The sequence below is a fragment of the Scyliorhinus canicula genome, chromosome 15 (assembly GCF_902713615.1).
Source record: "Scyliorhinus canicula chromosome 15, sScyCan1.1, whole genome shotgun sequence".
In the NCBI taxonomy this organism is placed as follows: Eukaryota; Metazoa; Chordata; class Chondrichthyes; order Carcharhiniformes; family Scyliorhinidae; genus Scyliorhinus; species Scyliorhinus canicula.
In genome coordinates, this window is record NC_052160.1 from 96,740,288 (window position 1) to 96,759,587 (window position 19,300).

The following is a 19,300-nucleotide window of genomic DNA, read 5'->3' on the forward strand; positions in this document are numbered from 1 at the left end:
TCTCTCCGTGTCTGCATGGGTTTCCTCCTGGTGCTCCGGTTTCCTCCCACAGTCCAAAGATGCGCAGGCTAAGTGGATTGGTCATTCTAGATTGCCCTTAAGTGTTCATAGGTTGGGTGGAGTTACAGGGATAAGGTGGGGGATTGGGCCGAGGTCGGGTGCTCTTTTGAAGGGTCGACAGACTTGAGGGGCTGAATGGTCTCCATTTGCTCTGTTGGATTCTCTGATTCTCAGGCCAGCAGCAGGGTTCAATTCCCATACCGCCCTCCCCGAACAGGCACCGGAATGTGACGACTAGGGGCTTTTCACAGTGACTTCATTTGAAGCCTACTTGTGATAAAAAGCGATTTTCATTTCATTTCATTTCTATTTGTTGAGTTGTTAGCTTAAGGCCACAAATTTGAATCATTTCTGAAGGGAGAGATTTTGGTGATTTTCTTTTTCAGCAAGTGTTGTTAGAACGGAATGTGTCCCAGCAGAAACAATGAGCAAGGGAATATCTTTTAACGGGTAAATGATTAAATATTGAAAAGGCAAAACTATTTAAAAGTAGAAAACAGGCCTGGAAATTGAACAGTGGATAAATCTTTCAGAGCCCCTTTTCCAGTATGGTAAGCTGGATGACAGTTCCGCGATTCTAGAATTTGAATTGATATTTGTAATAACAAACTGGTTCATAATGAGCATCTGAAATAGCAATATTTGCAATGTGGGTTTATACTAATGAGGTTTACCAGCATTGTTTTTATAACCACAACCTTTATAGTTTTTATCAGTTCTGAATCTGACATCCAGCCTCCTTCACAAATGCTCACACTGGGGCTCTGCTCATGAGTTTTCATATTAAAGAATTCCAAGCAGCACCGACATAAAAATTAAAGTTTCCCGTTCATATTAGTACCCCCCGAGCTATTGTACACCAGGTACCATCCAGACAAGGAGCGGAGTTGTCCTGTCTACACTGTGGACTCGGTTGCTTAGACATAATTTGACCAGTGGTTTGGACTGCCTGCCGGCACCACAATTAACCCAGGCAGTGACGCCTGCATTGCCTTGGAAAAGGAGCCCGGTGGGATGGTTATCATGCTTGGCATCGGATAACCACTCAACTTGCCAGAATGTCAGCGTGACACTTCAACAAAATCACAAGGTGGGCAGAATTTCCAGGGGCACTGAGTTGGGGAGGGGGGGGGGGGGGGGGGGGGGGGGGGAGTTGGAGAGAGATATCAAAATAAAGTATCCAGGATAAACAGAAATAGAGCAATCGCATTGCAGGTGCAATCCCAGGTTTGTGTTGAGTGAGACGATTTCAGATAAGATGTCAGCAGTGACCGACCCTAAGATCGACCGTCGTGTGTCAGCAGGGAAGGAGAAAAACACACTTTGAAACTTCCCCAGTCATAGACTGTCATAGAACATACAGTGCAGAAGGAGGCCATTCGGCCCATCGAGTCTGCATCGACCCACTTAAGCCCTCACTTACACCCTATCCTCGTAACCCAATAACCCCTCCTAACCTTTTTGGTCACAAAGGACAATTTATCATGGACAATCCACCTAACCTGCACGTCTTTGGACTGTGGGAGGAAACCGGAGCACCCGGAGGAAACCAACGCAGACACGGGGAGAACGTGCAGACTCCGCACAGACAGTGACCCAGCGGGGAATCGAACTTGGGACCCTGACACTGTGAAGCCACAGTGCTATCCACTTGTGCTACCATACTGCCCATCCACTTGTGCTACTGTGCTTCCCCCAGTCTCGACCCACAGCCTCTGGCCATTAAATGAATGCTGTGTTGCTCCCTACCAGCCCCCTGCCCTCCCTCTGCTCCCCAGGCTAACTCATGGTAGCATGGACGTGGGGGGTTGAGTTGGGGAGGGGGAAGAGTTGGAGAAGGAAGAGATTGTACCCCAAAGGAGTGGCTGGGTAGCACAGTGGGTTAGCAAAGTTGCTTCACAGCGTCAGGCACCCGGGTTTGAATGCCGGCTTGGGTCACTGTGTGGAGTCTGCACGTTCTCCCTGAGTCTGCGCGGGTTTCCTCCGCGTGCTCCAGTTTCCTCCCAAAGATGTGCTGTTAGATAATTTGGACATTCTGAATTCTCCCTCTGTGTACCCGAACAGGCGCCGGAGTGTGGTGAATTTTTATTGCAGTGTTAATGTAAGCCTACTTGTGACAATAATAAAGATTATTATTATCAACTGCTGCAGGGCAAAACGGGGAGATGGAAAACAGTTCTGGTAAATACAGGTATGGATTAGTGTCTGGGCCAATGATGCCTCGCTCTGTTGAGTTGAGCACATACCAGATTTCCAGATGTCCAGATGTGCGTACAAAATATCACCACACATGGGCGATCGCTGTCTGAACTCGTCCTCCGACATGGAACACAGGTCCTTCCCACTGAGCTCCTGGAAAGATTTCCCAATTTGCGGCAGTCGATACTGATGCTCAGTCCACAAAATCCATTTCTGAACGTTGCCCACACTCCACTCTATCGGGTCTGCAAACAAGAATTGGAATTAATGGTTTATAGTATCTGAGTGTGATATCAATCCAAGACAATTCATTCCAGAATGTGAAGGCATGCATTTCAAGTGAACTGTATCAACTTGATCTGAATGGGACTACCTGCATCTTACTCTGTCCAGTACATTCCAAAGATGTGCGGTTTAGGCAGATTGGCCAAGGTAAAACTACCCCTTAGTATCCAAAAGATGTGTGGATTGGGTGGGGTTATGGGGATGGGACAGGGTAGGCGGGCCTAGGTAAAGGTGCTCTATCAATGGGTCGGTGCAGACTCGATGGGCCAATTGGCCTCCTTCCACACTATAGAAATTCTATGATTTTATGGGTTGGATTCTGCGCTCCGTGACGCCAGTAATGCAGATCGCGATCGGGCGGAGGAATGAGCATCCAGCTGAAATCGAGGTTTGTGCCGGGCGCCGAACCATCTGCTATGGTCCGGCCCCACTGCTGGCAGCGGAATTGGGATTTGCGCCCACACACCAGCGGAGTGGGGGGGGGGGGGGGGGGGGGGGAGGCTAATGGATGCAACTGTGTCCTAATGATCCAGTTGCATCCACTTAGTGGGCCCAGGCATTCACGATTCTCTGGTCAGCTGGACCGGGAATTATGTGGGCGTGGATAACTACTGGTATTTACCAGAGTGGCTCTGACATGGTGGACCTCACTGTGGGCCAAAGGGGTAACCCCTTGCCCCCAAAGACCACCTATGGGCCACCCTCCCTACCACAATGCACAACCTGCCCACCCCTCCCCCACCAGACCATCCCCACTGCCCACACCCCCAAGACCCCTCTAGATAGGGAGACCCCCCCCCAGAGACCCCCTAGATGAGGAGACCCCCCCATAGAGACATGGGCATACACCTGCTGGTTCAGACAGAAGAAGCACACGTGTCCATTCCTGGAAAGAGAAAAGCAGTGAACTGTGTTCAAACCCCTCAGATTCTTTAGCTGCAAGTCATTCATTCAGTTCTCTTAGTGGCTGTGGTTGACAGTTTCCATGAACACAACTGTTCGCCTTGCTTCATTCATCACCTTGATGGATGAGTAACTCTAAGTGCTCTGACCACAGTGTAGTGATTATCGCTTTAGGGGCAACACAGCAGATTAAGGGTCACATGGAATCTGTGACCAATCAGGATTCACAGTGCGGAATCATTCCATGGTGAGAGAGGCTCCTATGCAACCAGAGATTTTGGGAGCGAGCTACAGTTAAGAGGTTGCTATGCAATTCTTATTAATAAATCCTTTTTGTGTTCATCTGTGAAGATGCGTCTTTACAGTGAGGTAACAGGTTTTTTCAGAATTACAGAGGAAATAAACGTGAGTATAAAGAACCAAGCTCAAGGGAACAATTATTATGGGATGGAAGGCAGGAGAGATTAAATGACAAAGAGGACAATGGTGTAAAGAAAAATGGAAATAGTGGGACAGGTAAAGAAACCAAGGTGGGTGTAGATCTCAGATGTCCTGAGGTCAGTGACAGTCTCAAACTCTGACTTGCTGTTTGATGTGGGGTCATGGTCCTCGACTTGGGGAGACTAAACACGGATTGTGTGACCTCTTTACGGAACACCTGCGTTCAGGCCACAAGTGGGATTCCTTCCTCCCAGAATCACAATCAGGTTTTCCTCGTCCCAGCCTTCTATTCCCCCCAAACTCTGCATTTAACAGATCATCATGGTTGCCACTTCCACCATCGAATACATCTTCTCCTTCCCTTTCCACATACTAAAGGGAATGTTCCCTCCATGACACCCTAGCCCATTCTTTATATCACGATCAGATTCTCTCCTCTTCCCATGGCGCCTTCCAATGCAAATGCAGATGTAACACCTGCTATTTGGCCTTCTCCCTCCCAGAATCCAGGGCCACAAACACGTCTTCCATATGAAAGCTGGTTCACTTGCATGCCTTACAATCTGGTCTACTGTATTCGCTGCTCACAATGTGGCCTCCTCCAAACTGGGGAAACCAAAAGCAGATTCGGTGACTGCTTTGCAGAACATCTCTGTTCAGTCTGCAAGCATGACCCTGACCGTCTGGCTACTTCTATCGTATATCTCTGCTCCACTCCCACTCTGACCTTTCTGTTCTCAGCCTCCTACACTGCTCCACTGGAGTTCAAGGAACAGCAACCCATCTTTCAATTAGTAACTTTACAGCCTTCAGTATTAATTTCAACAGTGTCAGATCATAAGCTTTGTTGCAGTTTTTAGATGGTAGTTGTTGGTAATGACCTGCTATTTTCATCCACACCTCTCGAGACCTTTTGTTTCTTTATTTGCCCCATTACTATCCCCATTTTTTCTTTAACCATCTTCCCTTTTGTTGTTTAATCTCTCCAGCCGAACACCCAATCACCAACTTTCCCCTCTTGCTCTTTTCCTACCTTCTCCACTTGTCCTCCCTGCTTAAAACCTGTCACATCTCTAACTATGTCCAATTCTGATGAAAGGTGATCAATTTCAAATGTTGACTCTGTTTCGTTCTTCACGGGTACTGCCAGACCTGCTGAGCATTCCCAACACTTTCTGCCTTAATGCTCTCCTTAACTCTATTCCCTTGTTCGCCCTATGTTGCAAGTGTGCGGCCGTAGAGTGGAAAAGGAGCAGGACTGTTGGGGTGAATTAGATAATTCTGTCAAATAACCTGCTTGAGCCTAATGGTCTCCTTCTGTACTGTATGATTTAATGCTTCGAAACATGCTTTCTCCTTTCTGCATCATCACTGTGTTGAAATCAGGACCTTACTCGGAGCTGTTTTTCCCAGGAACCCAATGTCCCAATTTCCCAGTGTCTTCCCTTTCTCTTGCAGTCTTAAAAAAAAATGTGCATTTATATAGCGCCTTTCATGACTACAGGACCTCCCAAGGTTGGTCAATTGAATCATTTTGACATGTAGTCACTGTTGTAATAGTGAAGGCCAATTTGCACAGATGTTACCACAGACAACAATGCGACACTGAGCTGATCTTTTTGTCATGTTGATTGGGGGATAAATATTGGTGAGGACACTGGAAGTAACTCTCCTGCTCTTCTGCAAATTTGTGCAATGGGTTCTTTTACTGACATCTGATAGGGCAAACAATTCCTTGGTTTAACATCTCAACCAAATGTCACACCTCCAACAGTGCAACAATCCTTCAGTCCTGGTGAGGGTCTTGAATCTAAAGTTCTTCAACTCATAAGTGAGAGTCATACTGACTGAATCACAGCCAACACACGATTCAGTGTCACATAATCATAACTTCCTTTTGTTTCCCTTTCTCTGAACTGGGTAGTCTTTTTTTAACTTGACCAAGGTCTCATCATCTATGTAAATGCTCATGGCCCTGATATGGCCCCCATTCATGGCCCCTTCAATGTTCACTCCCTGACCACAAGTGTCCACTGGTTCCAGCTGAAAATTGTATTCTCTGAATTATGCATTACCCCCACAATTTTTCACTTCCTTAGCCCCTTTTCCCTTCTGAAAATACACAACTGTTCACCCTTCATAGACAATACCACAAAATATTAGTTTCCTTATAAAACACCACATTCTTCAGCTGCCTGTGAGCAATGCATAAAAGGTCCAACTACATTAACAATGTTAGCCCTAACTTTCTATCTGCTACACTTGACATTGCATGGTGCAGAACAATAGCTTCTCTCTATACTTGAAACACCGGGCGGGATTTTCCGGTCCTTCTTTGACCATTCCCCCCCACCTCCCCCATCCCATCCCATCTCATCTCCCCTCCCCACTCCACCACCCTCCTGGGATAGGGCCTCATTGACATATTAAAACAATAAGCCCAGCGTTTTAGAACAGGTTAATCGAATACCTAAACCTTCTGCGGTTAAACTGGAAGTAGGTATATTTCTGCTGGGTTGGGGTTGAATTTTGCGTATTTGTCAATTTAGTCACCAACAGCTCCCAATAGGGGCAGCACGGTAGCATTGTGGATAGCACAATCACTTCACTGCTCCAGGGTCCCAGGTCCGATTCCGGCTTGGGTCACTGTCTGTGCGGAGTCTGCACATCCTCCCCGTGTGTGCGTGGGTTTCCTCCGGGTGCTCCGGTTTCCTCCCACAGTCCAAAGATGTGCAAGTTAGGTGGATTGGACATGATAAATTGCCCTTAGTGTCCAAAATTGCCCTTAGTGTTGGGTGGGGTTACTGGGTTATGGGGATGGGGTGGAGGTGTTAACCTTGGGTAGGGTGCTCTTTCCAGGAGCCGGTGCAGACTCGATGGGCCGAATGGCCTCCTTCTGCACTGTAAATTCTATGAACCCATTACCCCACTCTCCACCCTTTGTGAGAGGCACCGAAGCTCCCTGTGTCGTTTAGCACAGAACCCAGGCAACACACTTCACCAGGCTCATAAGCAAAAGGTGCATTCAAGGCTACGAAGGATAACACAGCTACCCTGAAGTCAGAATGATGAGCCATCCTTGAGTTACTTCATGGTTAATCACATTTGGCTTGACTAAATCAACCTCCAAAGAATAGTGCCAATGAGTCAGGATCCTAAGTCCTGTACCAGATCTGTGCCAACTTAGCTTGTCTCCATAATGGTGGCAGAGCAGCTGGTACAATGGGTGAGAAAAGGAAAATTGAGTCTGAGGTTCTTCCTTCTATTTGCTAAAATCAACTTTTACTGGAAAGTATGTATGTGCAAATGAATTTGGCTCGCCCTCCAAAGCTTTCCCGTTGGAATAACCTTCCAGTAATCACTGTCCTGGGCAACAGGGTGGGCATTTGAATGGGGCAGTAAAGGTAACACGGCCAGCATGATCAGCAGGGTGCCATACTTCAAGGAAGCTCAGGTTGAAGATTTGGCACCATTGCGTAGCCCTATTTCCAACTGTTTTAGAATCGCTCCATGCTGGAAGCAATGGGCCAGCACATTTAATTGATATGATCTAGTGTAATGTGCACCCGCCCTGTAGCCGTAGCCAACATGGTGGCATTTCAAGAGACAGTTTGGAGCAGGCTGTTCCTAGAATTGCTGCAAACTCTCCATTGTGCCAGCAGTAGCCCCTTTAAGATGAGTGAGGTGACTGCCACTATAAAAAAAACATACTTGTTAAGTAAAGTAGAATCAGTAAAACATAAATGGCAGAAACTCATTTTAAACTCTATTGCCAATTTAGTGTTTACAGGTCAACACAACCTTGGTGCTCTCTGTTCTAAGATTGCATTGGCTGAATAATATGCTCGGGTTTGATTATTGGCTAGCCGCTGAAAATATCCAATCGACGAGATCTGTTATCAATCTGACCTTTTACTTCCAAGGCGACCCTGAAGATCACCCCTCTGACCCTATGTTATTGGTCGATGCACCTACTTTTCAATATTGTGACAGCTTATCATATCACTCAGTTACTGGGTGTGTCAGAAATGAGGGATAAGGGTGAACCTGGGGAACCAAAGTGAGAAATTATGTTGGAAAGGTTGAAAACATTTGGTTACTTCTTGTTAACAGAACACTCTATATATATATATATATATATATATATAGTTTCATCTTCAAAATAGCAGTAGGTTTGAGTTACAGTTCATTAAAATCCTGGAACAATGATAATACAATGTGGACGGCGCGGTAGCACAGTGGTTAGCACTGTTGTTTCACAGCTCCAGGGACCTGGGTTCGATTCCCGGCTTAGGTCACTGCGCGGAGTCTGCACGTTCTCCCCGTGTCTGCGTGGGTTTCCTCCAGATTCCTCCCACAAGTCCTGAAAGACATGCTGTTAGGTAATTTGGACATTTTGAATTCTCACTCAATGGACCTGAACCGACGCCGGAGTGTGGCGACGAGGGGATTTTCACAGTAACTGCATTGCATTGTTAATGTAAGCCGACTTGTGACAATAAAGATTATTATTATTATATGGTGGTAAAGAGGTTACAGAAATTCTGTCTTCTTTATTAATTCTTGGGGGGCGGGGGGAGGTGAGCATCATCATTGCCAAGGCCAGCATTTGCAGCCCATCCCTATCGGCCCTTCAAGCAGTGATGGTGAGCAGCGTACACCTGAGTACTTTGCTAAGGCCATTTCAGATGGCAGTTAAGGGGCAACCACATTGCTGTGGGTCTGGAGTCACATGAAATAAAGACAGCAGATTCCTTCCCCAAATGGAATTAGCGAACGAGTTGGTTTTATAAACATTCAGCAACTACAAAGAAGTCAAACAAGCATTTTCATTTCAGATTTACTGGATTTACGGGATTTGAATTCATGTCTCCAGAGCATTAGCCCAGGCCTTTGGTTCACATTACCACAATGTTACTGACTCCTGAGCAAGTGTACACAGAGAATCTGGCTCACTCCCAAACATCAATTGGTGTTCATGGATAATGTTCCACGAGAAAAAAAGGCAAATTCAGCTGGGCTGTTACTGGAACACAGTCTCACTAGACTGGAGCCCAAATTCTCTGTCCCACACCCTTTCTAGTGAGTACAGTCTCACTGCACTAAAACACCAATTCATTATACTGGAGGTTAGATCAGGGAAACATACAGCATAAAAACCATGATTGCAAACCTAACAGTATCTCATGACTACATTCATAGTCTTTATCAAACAGAGCAAATTAAGAACTCGTCATATTTCCCAGAAGCCAAAGGCAGATATTTGGATTTGGCTGCAAAGAGCTGAGTGTTCATCCCAAAAGGAATCAGGAATAAAGTTGACCGTATTAGCCAATGCTGGACAGCAAGCAACAAAGTAAAGGCAGCACGGTAGCACAAGTAGATAGCACTGTGACATCACGTCGCCAGGGTCCCAGGTTCGATCCCTGCTGGGTCACTGTCTGTGCGGAGTCTGCATGTTCTCCCCGTGTCTGCGTGGGTTTCCTCCGGGTGCTCCGGTTTCTTCCCACAGTCCAAAGACGTGCAGGTTAGGTGGATTGGCCATGCTAAATTTCCCTTAGTGTTCAAAAAGGTAGGAGGGGTTATTGGGTTACCGGGGTAGGGTGGGAGTGAGGGCTTAATGTGGGTAGGTGCAGACTCGATGGGCTGAATGGCCTCCTTCTGCACCGTATGTTCTATGTTCTTGAAGAGAATACTGCTCTATATTGCTAATGTGACCATCAGCTGCTGCACTGAAGCTGTGCAGACTTCAGGACAGGCCACACCTTGAATTCTGTCGTCAGCTCTTGTCCTCGAGGCACAGCCAAGCCAGGGAACTGGTGAAAAACTCGCTGATTAGATTGAACCCTAAAGTTAGGGGCCTGAGCTATCCTCAAGTCAGAGGGACAGATTTCCTCGGGTCAGAGGGACAGATTCCCTCGGGTCAGAGGGACAGATTCCCTCGGGTCAGAGGGACAGATTACCTCAGGTCAGAGGGACAGATTCCCTCGGGACAGATTCCCTCGGGACAGATTCCCACGGGTCAGAGGGACAGATTCACTCGGGTCAGAGCGACGAGATTCCCTCAAATTAGAGGAACAGATTCCCTCGGGACAGAGGAACAGATTCCCTCGGGTCAGAGGGACAGATTCCCTCGGGACAGATTCCCACGGGTCAGAGGGACAGATTTCCACGGGTCAGAGGGACAGATTCCCTCAAATCAGAGGGATAGATTCCCTCGGGTCAGAGGAACAGATTCCCTCGGGTCAGAGGGACAGATTCCCACGGGTCAGAGGAACAGATTCCCTCGGGACAGAGGGACAGATTCCCTCGGGTCAGAGGGACAGATTCCCTCGGGATAGATTCCCTCGGATCAGAGGAACAGATTCCCTCAGGACAGAGGGACAGATGCCCTCGGGTCAGAGGAACAGATTCCCTCGGGTCAGAGGGACAGATTCCCTCGGGTCAGAGGGACAGATTCCCTCGGGTCAGAGGGACAGATTCCCTCGGGATAGATTCCCTCGGGTCAGAGGGACAGATTCCCTCGGGTCAGAGGAACAGATTCCCTCGGGTCAGAGGAACAGATTCCCTCGGGACAGAGGGACAGATTCCCTCGGGTCAGAGGGACAGATTCCCTCGGGTCAGAGGGACAGATTCCCTCGGGTCAGAGGGACAGATTCCCTCGGGTCAGAGGGACAGATTCCCTCGGCTCAGAGGGACAGATTCCCTCGGGTCAGAGGGATAGATTCCCTCGTCTCAGAGGCACGAGATTCCCTCGGGTCAGAGGGATAGATTCCCTCAGGTCAGAGGGATAGATTCCCTCGGCTCAGAGGGATGAGATTCCCTCGGGTCAGAGGGACGAGATTCCCTCGGGACTGTGTAAGGAAACCAGAACTCCGGGAGGAAACAAAAAACAGATACGGGAAGAACATGCAATCTCCACACCATCACCCAATACTGGAATTGAACCCGGGTCCCTGGCACTGTGATGCAGCAGTGCTAACCACTGTGCCACCATGCTTTCAGGAAGGAAATCTGCCATTCTTACCCGATTCAGGAAGGCAGCTCACCGACGTCTCATTAGCAATTAATGATGGGTCATAAATGCTTTCCAGCAATACGCCCAACTCGTGAATAAATAAAGTAAGACAGAAGCAGTAAACACACCAAGCTGTCCCTCTCACTGACTTGCTTGATAATATTTAGTGTGATGGGGAAGGTAGTGGCGTAATGGGATGTCACTGGACTAGTAATCCAGAGACCCAGGCTAAAAGTTCAAAACCCACCTCAGCCGCTGGTGGAATTTAAACTAATTTGGCAAAAGGAAACGCTGAAATTTAAAACTAGCTGTGATAACTTGCATGGGGCACATCCTGCTGGGGATGATTGTTTCCCTCCCTGTGTACATTGGTGCTGCGAGCCCCCCCACAATGGGCGGGGTGGCTTATTATCCCTGATATAAAAGTTCAGCCAGTGTGGGGCTGACCAGGAAAGGTGAGGGAACCCGGTGAGGTGCACCAGGCCTCGTGTACGTAATGTTGTTTGCTGAATTCACATTGCAATGTCTTGCGAGATTGCGTTGAATTGCGCGAGATATTGCGAGACGGGTAGATGCTGGGAGAGGGGTCTCCAAACTTTCAATGGTCGCGTTGAGCTGCGGCGAGCTGTGTTCCCAGCACAGCGTGGTCATAGGGTCACGCCCCAGACCTTGTGAAACAGCAGGTTGTTCTTTAGCCCACACCTAGAATTTATTGCTTCACAAACACACTTCCTCCTGCCTGTTCTTGCATAAACAGATTTAAACTTTATTAAGGGGTGGGATGTATTGCAAAACTTCAGAAGGAAGTTAGAGTACTGTTTGCCATCTGTCTTAGGCTCAAATAATCTACAACCTGGTACCTAGACATCTTTGCACTAAGTGTTATGAAACCAACCGGGATAAATGCAAGTAAGATACAGATCGGTCATGATCTAACTAAATAGAGGAGCAGGCTCCAGGGGCTGAATGGCCTACAACCTATGTTTCCATATCATAAACTATAATAGCTGCTCTCTACTGTAGCAAGCTTTCAAAGGTTCAGAAACAGGTTTAGCTGCATCTAAAATTGTTTTGTGACACAGTAAAAGTAGTTTTGTGTTTGTGGATCCATAGCTCTGTTCACAAACCAGCAGTGATGTTATTTGCAAGGACGTCAATTTTACATTAGATTCACAATAGGTCCAGGAACTAACGGACGGACCTGACTGCAACAGGCCTGTGGTTTAATTTTACTATCAACTGTCAAGAAGATAATGCAGCAAACAGTGGGAGAGTGAAAACAGCGGGAGAGGAGAGACAGACGGGAGACGCAGTGGTTGCTCGTTAAGTGTTTTATTTTTACCTGTATTTTTACCTGTATTTAAGTTGGGTGGTTGCTAAATCCGAGACACTACACTTGTAGTGTCCCCCACCCTTCCACCTCCTCTAACCTAAGGGGGTGAGTGAATATCAGGTAAGCTCTTTCTTATTTTTTCTTGTTTTTACCACAAGTTATCTAGGGGGGTGGCAGGGAAGGCAGTGCAATGTTCCTCCTGCAGAATGTTTGAGGTGAGGGATGCCGTCAGTGATTCCACCTGTGGGAAGTGCACCCATCTCCAGCTCCTCAAAAACCGCGTTAGGGAACTGGAGCTGGAGCTGGATGAACTTCGGATCATTCGGGAGGCAGAGGTGGTCATAGATAATAGCTTCAGGGATGTAGTTACTCCGAATAATGAAGATCGATGGGTGACGGTGAGAGGAGCTGGGAGGAAGCAGTCAGTACAGGGATCCCCTGTGGTCGTTCCCCTCAGTAACAAGTATACCGCTTTGGATACTGGTGGCGGGGGGGGGGGGGGGGGGGGGGGGGGGGGGGATGAACGGATCTCCAGCACTGAGTCCGTCCCTGTGGTTCAGAAGGGAAGGGGGGAGAGCAGGAGAGCAATAGTTATTGGGGATCCGGTAGTTAGAGGGACAGATAGACGGTTCTGTGGCAACAAAAGATACTCACGGATGGTATGTTGCCTCCCGGGTGCCAGGATCCATGACATCTCGGACCATGTTTTCAGAATCCTGAAGGGGGACCCCTTCACAAGTTGTGGTACACATCGGTACCAACGACATAGGTAAGAGTAGGGACGGTGATTTAAAACAGGAATTTAGGGAGCTAGGGTGGAAGATGAGAGCAAGGACAGGCCATGTTGTCATCTTTGATTTGTTGCCGGTGCTACATGCTAGTGAGTTGAGGTACAGGAAGAGAGTGCAGATAAACACGTGGCTGCAGGGATGGTGTAGGAGGGAGGGTTTCAGTTACGTGGATAATGGGAGCACATTCTGAGGAAGGTGGGACCTGTACAACAGGACGGTTTGCACCTGAACCAGAGGGGCACCAATATCCTGGGAGGAAAATTTGCTCCGGCTCTTTGGGGGATTTTAAACTAATTGGTCAGGGAGATGGGGAAACGAGCTGTAGTCCAGAAGCCAGTGTTGAGAGTAGTGAGGTACTGAGGAGGGTATCAAGGTCACAGGTGTTTACCAGCAGGCAGGAAGGTGGGTTGAAGTGTGTCTACTTCAACGCAAGGAGCATCCGGAATAATGTAGATGAACTTGGAGCCTGGATTGGTACTTGGGACTACGATGTTGTGGCCATTACGGAGACATGGTTAGAACAGGGACAGGAATGGTTGTTGGAAGTTATGGGGTATAGATGTTTCAGTAAGAGCAGGGTAGGTGGTAAAAGAGGTAGAGAAGTAGCATTGTTAATCAAGGATAGTTTAACGGCTGCAGAAAGGCAGTTCGAAGGGGATCTGCCTACTGAGGTAATATGGGCTGAAAGAAATAGGAAAGAAGCGGTCACATTGTTAGGATTTTCTATAGGCCCACAAATAGTAATAAAGATGTGGAGGAAGAAATTGCAAAGCAGATTATGGATAGGTGTGGAAGTCTCAGGGTAGTTGTCATGGGTGTCTTTAACTGTCCAAATATTGATTGGAACCTCTATAGGTCGAACAGTTTGGATAGGGCAGTTTTTGTACAGTGTGTGCAGAAGGGTTTCCTGACACAATATGTGGATAGGCCGACAAGAGGTGGGGTCACATTGGATTTGGTACTGGGTAATGAACTGGACCAAGAGCCGGTGCAGACTCAATGGGCAGAATGGCCTCCTTCTGCACTGTAAATTCTATGAAATTCTATGAAGTGTTAGATTTATTTGTGGGAGAGCACTTTGGAGATAGTGACCACAATTCGGTATCTTTCACTATTGCAATGGAGAGGGATAGGGCCATACGGCAGGGCAAGGTTTATAATTGGGGGAGGGGAAATTATGATGCGATTAGGAAAGAATTAGGGAGCATAAGATGGGAACAGAAACTGTCAGGGAAAGGCACAATTGAAAAGTGGAGCCTGTTCAAGGAACAAATACTGCGTGTCCTTGATAGGTATGTCCCTGTCAGGCAGGGAGGAAATGGCCGTGTGAGGGAACCATGGTTCACAAAAGAGGTTGAATGTCTTGTCAAGAGGAGAAAGGAAGCATATATAAGGATGAGAAAACAAGGTTCAGTTAGGTCGCTTGAGGGTTACAAGGTAGCAAGAAATGAGCTAAAACAAAAAGGGCTTAGGAGAGCTAGGAGGGGGCATGAGAAGTCCTTGGACGGTCGGATCAAGGAAAACCCCAAGGCTTTTTACTCTTATGTGAGAAATAAAAGAATGACGAAGGTGAAGGTAGGGCCGGTCAAGGACAGTAGTGGGAACATGTGCAATGAGTCAGAAGAGATAGGAGAGGCGTTGAATGAATACTTTTCTTCAGTGTTCACCGAGGAGACAGGCTATGTTTTTGAGGATGAGAGTGTGATACAGGCGGGTAGGATGGAGGAGGTAGATGTTCTGAGGGAAGATGTATTAGCAGTTTTGAAAAACCTGCGGGTCGACAAGTCCCCTGGGCCAGATGGGATATATCCTAGGATTCTTTGGGAGGCAAGGGATGAGATTGCAGAGCCTTTGGCTTTGATCTTTGGGTTCTCACTATCCATGGGGATAGTGCCAGAGGACTGGAGAGTGGCGAATGTTGTTCCTCTGTTCAAGAAAGGGAATAGGAATGACCCTAGTAATTATAGGCCGGTTAGTCTTACTTCGGTGGTCGGTAAATTAATGGAAAGGGTCCTGAGGGATAGAATTAATGACCATTTGGAAAGATGCAGCTTAATCCTGGATAGTCTTGCCTCACAAATTTATTATTTTTAAAAATAAATTTAGAGTACCCAATTCATTTTTTCCAATTAAGGGGCAATTTAGCATGGCCAATCCACCTAATCAGCACATCTTTGGGATGTGGGGGTGAAACCCACGCAAACACAGGGAGAATGTGCAAACTCCACACGGACAGTGACCCAGAGCCGGAATCGAACCTGGGTCCTCGGCGCCATGAGGCTGCAATGCTAACCATTGCGTCACCGTGCTGCCCTGTGCCTCACAAATTTGATTGAATTCTTTGAGGAGGTAACTAAGTGTGTAGATGAAGGTAGAGCAGTTGATGTCGTATACATGGATTTTAGTAAGGCGTTTAATAAGGTTCCCCATGGTCGGCTCATGAAGAAAGTAAGGTGGTGTAGGATAAGTAACTGGCTATCACATAGGTGGTGGATGGAAAATGTTCAGACTGGAGACCAGTTACCAGCGGTGTACCACAGGGATCAGTGCTGGGTCCTCTGCTATTTGTGACTTTTATAAATGACTTGGAGGAGGGGGCTGAAGGGTGGGTCAGTAGATTTGCTGATGACACCAAGATTGGTGGAGTAGTGGATGAGGTGGAGGGCTGTCGTAGGCTGCAAAAAGACATTGATAGGATGCAGAGCTGGGCCGCAAAAATGGCAGATGGAGTTTAACACTGATCAGTGTGAGGTGATTCATTTTGGGAGGACAAATTTTAATGCGGATTACAGGGTCAACGGCAGGGTTCTGAGGAACGTGGAGGAACAGAGAGATCTTGGGGTTCATGTCCACAGATCTCTGAAGGTTGCCACTCAAGTGGATAGAGCCGTGAAGAAGGCCTATAGTGTGTTACCGTTTATAAACAGGGGGCTTGAGTTTAAGAGCCGTGGGGTTATGCTGCAACTGCACAGGACCCTGGTGAGACCACATTTGGACTATTATGTGCAGTTCTGGTCACCTCGTTATAGGAAGGACGTGGAAGCATTGGAAAAGGTGTAAAGGAGATTTATCAGGATTCTGCCTGGATTGGAGGGTAGGTCTTACGAGGAAAGGTTGAGGGAGCTTGGACTTTTCTCATTGGAGCGAAGGAGGATGAGAGGCGACTTAATAGATGTTGAGAGGGTAGATAGAGTGGACGTTCAGAGACTATTTCCTTGGGTGGATGGACCTGTTACAAGGGGGCATAACTATAAGGCTCAGGGTGGGAGATATCGGAGGAATGTCCGAGGTAGGTTCTTTACTCAGAGAGTGTTTCAAGTTTGGAATGGACTGCCTGCTGCGATAGTGGAGTCGGACACTTTAGGAACTTTCAAGCGGTTATTGGATAGGCACATGGAGCACACCAGAATGACAGGGAGTGGGATAGCTTGATCTTGGTTTCGGACAAAGCTCGCACAACATCGGGGAACTGTTCTATGTTCTATGTTCTATTTTAAAACGTGGATTGTGTTATTGCTTCCGGGCAAGGTCCATTAACCAAGTAGACAATCTGGGCAGCTATACTGAACATACAGTTTTGATTACTCGCCTGTGGAACCTGTGGAGGGATTTGGCCTTGGCAATGCCGCTGGAATTGGCCTCAGTGTCCGAGGGTAGATTAGCCCTGTACATCCGCCAAAGTCACCCTTCCGCAGATCACTGTTCAGTGACCCCCGCTGGAAAGGCCGACTGTGCTTTTGCCTGCCATGGACAGATGCATCGCATGGTTGAATATTCTGTCAACTCTTGCTGTTCACCCAGACGCCTGACGGACCACTGTCTAGGTGAGGTAAAGAAGGATTAATACCAATAGAGTGACCACATGAGAGGCAAAGGACAAGATCAGAGTGAAAACTAAAGGAAGTAAAATAATTGGGTAGCTAACTGACAGAAAGCAGAAAAAAGACTGTTATTTAGGAATGGAGAATAGAATTCTCGCACTTGTCTATTGAGGAGTGCACCCCCCCCCCCCGAGGTTGAATCTCAGGCAGAATAGAGGGAGATCTATAAAGATGTGTGAGGTTTCAGCCACCCAATTTCTACCCAATCCAGTCTGTGTACAAAAAGCAGAATTGAGTAACAGGCTGAAGTAAAATTTAGCCGAAAGATAGAAATAATAATTTCAGTTAAGTATGCACTTTTTATATGCTTCAAATCTGGGAGCTGTTGATTATTGAAGTGAAAATTGTTCCGCACTGTTTCGATTAACCTGAAGCTTCCTGTCCGGTCCTGAACAGCAGAGATTCCCCTCTTGGCACCGAGCTTTGCTCAGAGATCAAATTGACAGTTTGCCAGATATTCAGAAGCAGAGGCAATAATAGTTCACATGCATTTTTTTTTTCCATTCTATGTTAAATAGATGGAAATATTGCGATAACAGACGAGGCAGCAATGCTGGTGGTTAGCACCGCTGCCTGGTTCGATTCTGGCCTCGGTGACTGTCTGTGCGTAGTCTGCACGTTCTCCCCGTGTCGGCGTGGGTTTTCTCCGGGTGCTACGGTTTCCTCCCACAGTCCACAGATGACTGTCTCCCGTGGCTATACTGGTGCGAACGACTGATTGAAATCCTGACTTGGCCTGAAATCAAAAGGGCTTTAATGTGGTGACTACTGAGCTTCTCAAAATAGTTGGCCCAACGGGTCGGAGCAGTAACCCGAGGATGCAGGAGATCCAGAGAAGTGAAGAGCTACTGTGGTCTGGAATGGACAATTTATTTATTTATTTAAAATTTAAAGTTGGCACGTCTTGCTGAAAAGGCCACACTTGGAATACTGTACAGTTCTGGTCACCCTATTATAGAAAGGATATTATTAAACGAGAAAGAGTGCAGAAAAGATTTACTAGGATGCTACCGGGACTTGATGGTTTGAGTTATAAGGAGAGGCTGGATAGACTGGGACTTTTTCCCCTGGAGCGTCGGAGGCTTAGGGGTGATCTTCTCGAGGTCTATAAAATAACGAGGGGAATAGATAAAGTAGATAGTCAACATCTTTTCCCAAAGGTAAGGGAGTCTAAAACTAGATAGGTTCAAGGTGACAGGGGAGGGATACAAAAGGGTCCAGATGGGCAATTTTTTCACACATAGGGTGGTAAGCATCTGGAACAAAGCTGCCAGAGGCAGTAGTCGAGGCGGGTACAATTTTGTCTTTTAAAAAGCATTACGACAGTTGTATGGGAAAGATGGGGATAGAGGGATATGGGCCAAATGTGGGCAATTGAGACTAGCGGAGTGGTAAAAACTGGGCGGCATGGACAATTTGGGCTGAAGGGCCTGTTTCCATGCTGTAAACTTCGATGACTATTCTATGACTCTACCCAATTCTTTTTTATTCCCAATTAAGGGGCAATTTAGCGTGGCCAATCCATCTACACTACACATCTTTGGGTTGTGGGGGTGAGACCCAAGCAAACATGGGGAGAATGTGCAAACACCACACGGACAGTGAGCCAGGGCCAGGATCGAACCTGGGACCTCGGCACCATGAGGCAGCAGTGCTAACCACTGCGCCACTGTGCCGCCCTTGAATGGACAATTTAAAGTGGTGGAAACGGATTCAATCATAATTTTCTAAAGGGAACTGTATATGAACTTGTAAAGGAAAAATGTTTAAGTACACGCGGGTGGTGGGTCTAATTGGATAGCTTCTTCAATGGGCCAGTGCAGCCACAATGGGATGAATGGCCTCCTTCTGTGTTGAGGAATTCCATGGTGGTCAGAGCTCTTTTTCGCCCACTTTAGACTTCAAACTCTGGTGCTATTCTATCTCAACAAAGAAAGCAAAGACTTAAAATAGGAAGGAAGTAAGAGATTGATTTTACGTGGCTACACACTCCTCTTTCACTGAACTTCTCCTCAGTCCTCACTCCCTCTGCTCCACCAAAATGACTGCTTATTCAGCCACCCTATTCCTGCTCTCTCGTGTTCCCTCTCCATTTCCCTCTCTCTTACCCATGCTCAGTGTCCGCTATATTCCTCTTCTCTTTTTACTGTCAGGTGTTGCGAGGAATCCTCTCCATGAGGAGCGCGATATAAAGGCAAGTTGTACAGATCATCATTTCATTTACACAGAATCTTGAGGTTGTGAATTAATTGGTGCATCTCTTAGTTGCTCAAGTAAGGTTCAGTTTTTTTGCTCTCAGTTAAAACATTTATTTCCTCACGTGATGCACTTTAGATTTGCTGATTGAGATGCACTTTGTTGTGTTGTCCAATATCAAAGTGAGAGTGCA

At 47.1% G+C, this 19,300-nt stretch overlaps 1 protein-coding gene across 7 annotated transcripts in view; it reads right to left on the reverse strand.

The window, feature by feature from the left end:
• Window positions 1-19,300, reverse strand: part of LOC119978443 (SAM pointed domain-containing Ets transcription factor) — a 110,202-nt gene that overhangs the window by 25,057 nt on the left and 65,845 nt on the right. For all 7 annotated transcript variants that reach the window (XM_038820090.1, XM_038820088.1, XM_038820089.1 and 4 more), the window contains one exon: window positions 2,307-2,504. In XM_038820090.1, the coding sequence (XP_038676018.1) occupies window positions 2,307-2,504 (198 nt within the window). The remainder of the gene's footprint in view (window positions 1-2,306; window positions 2,505-19,300) is intronic.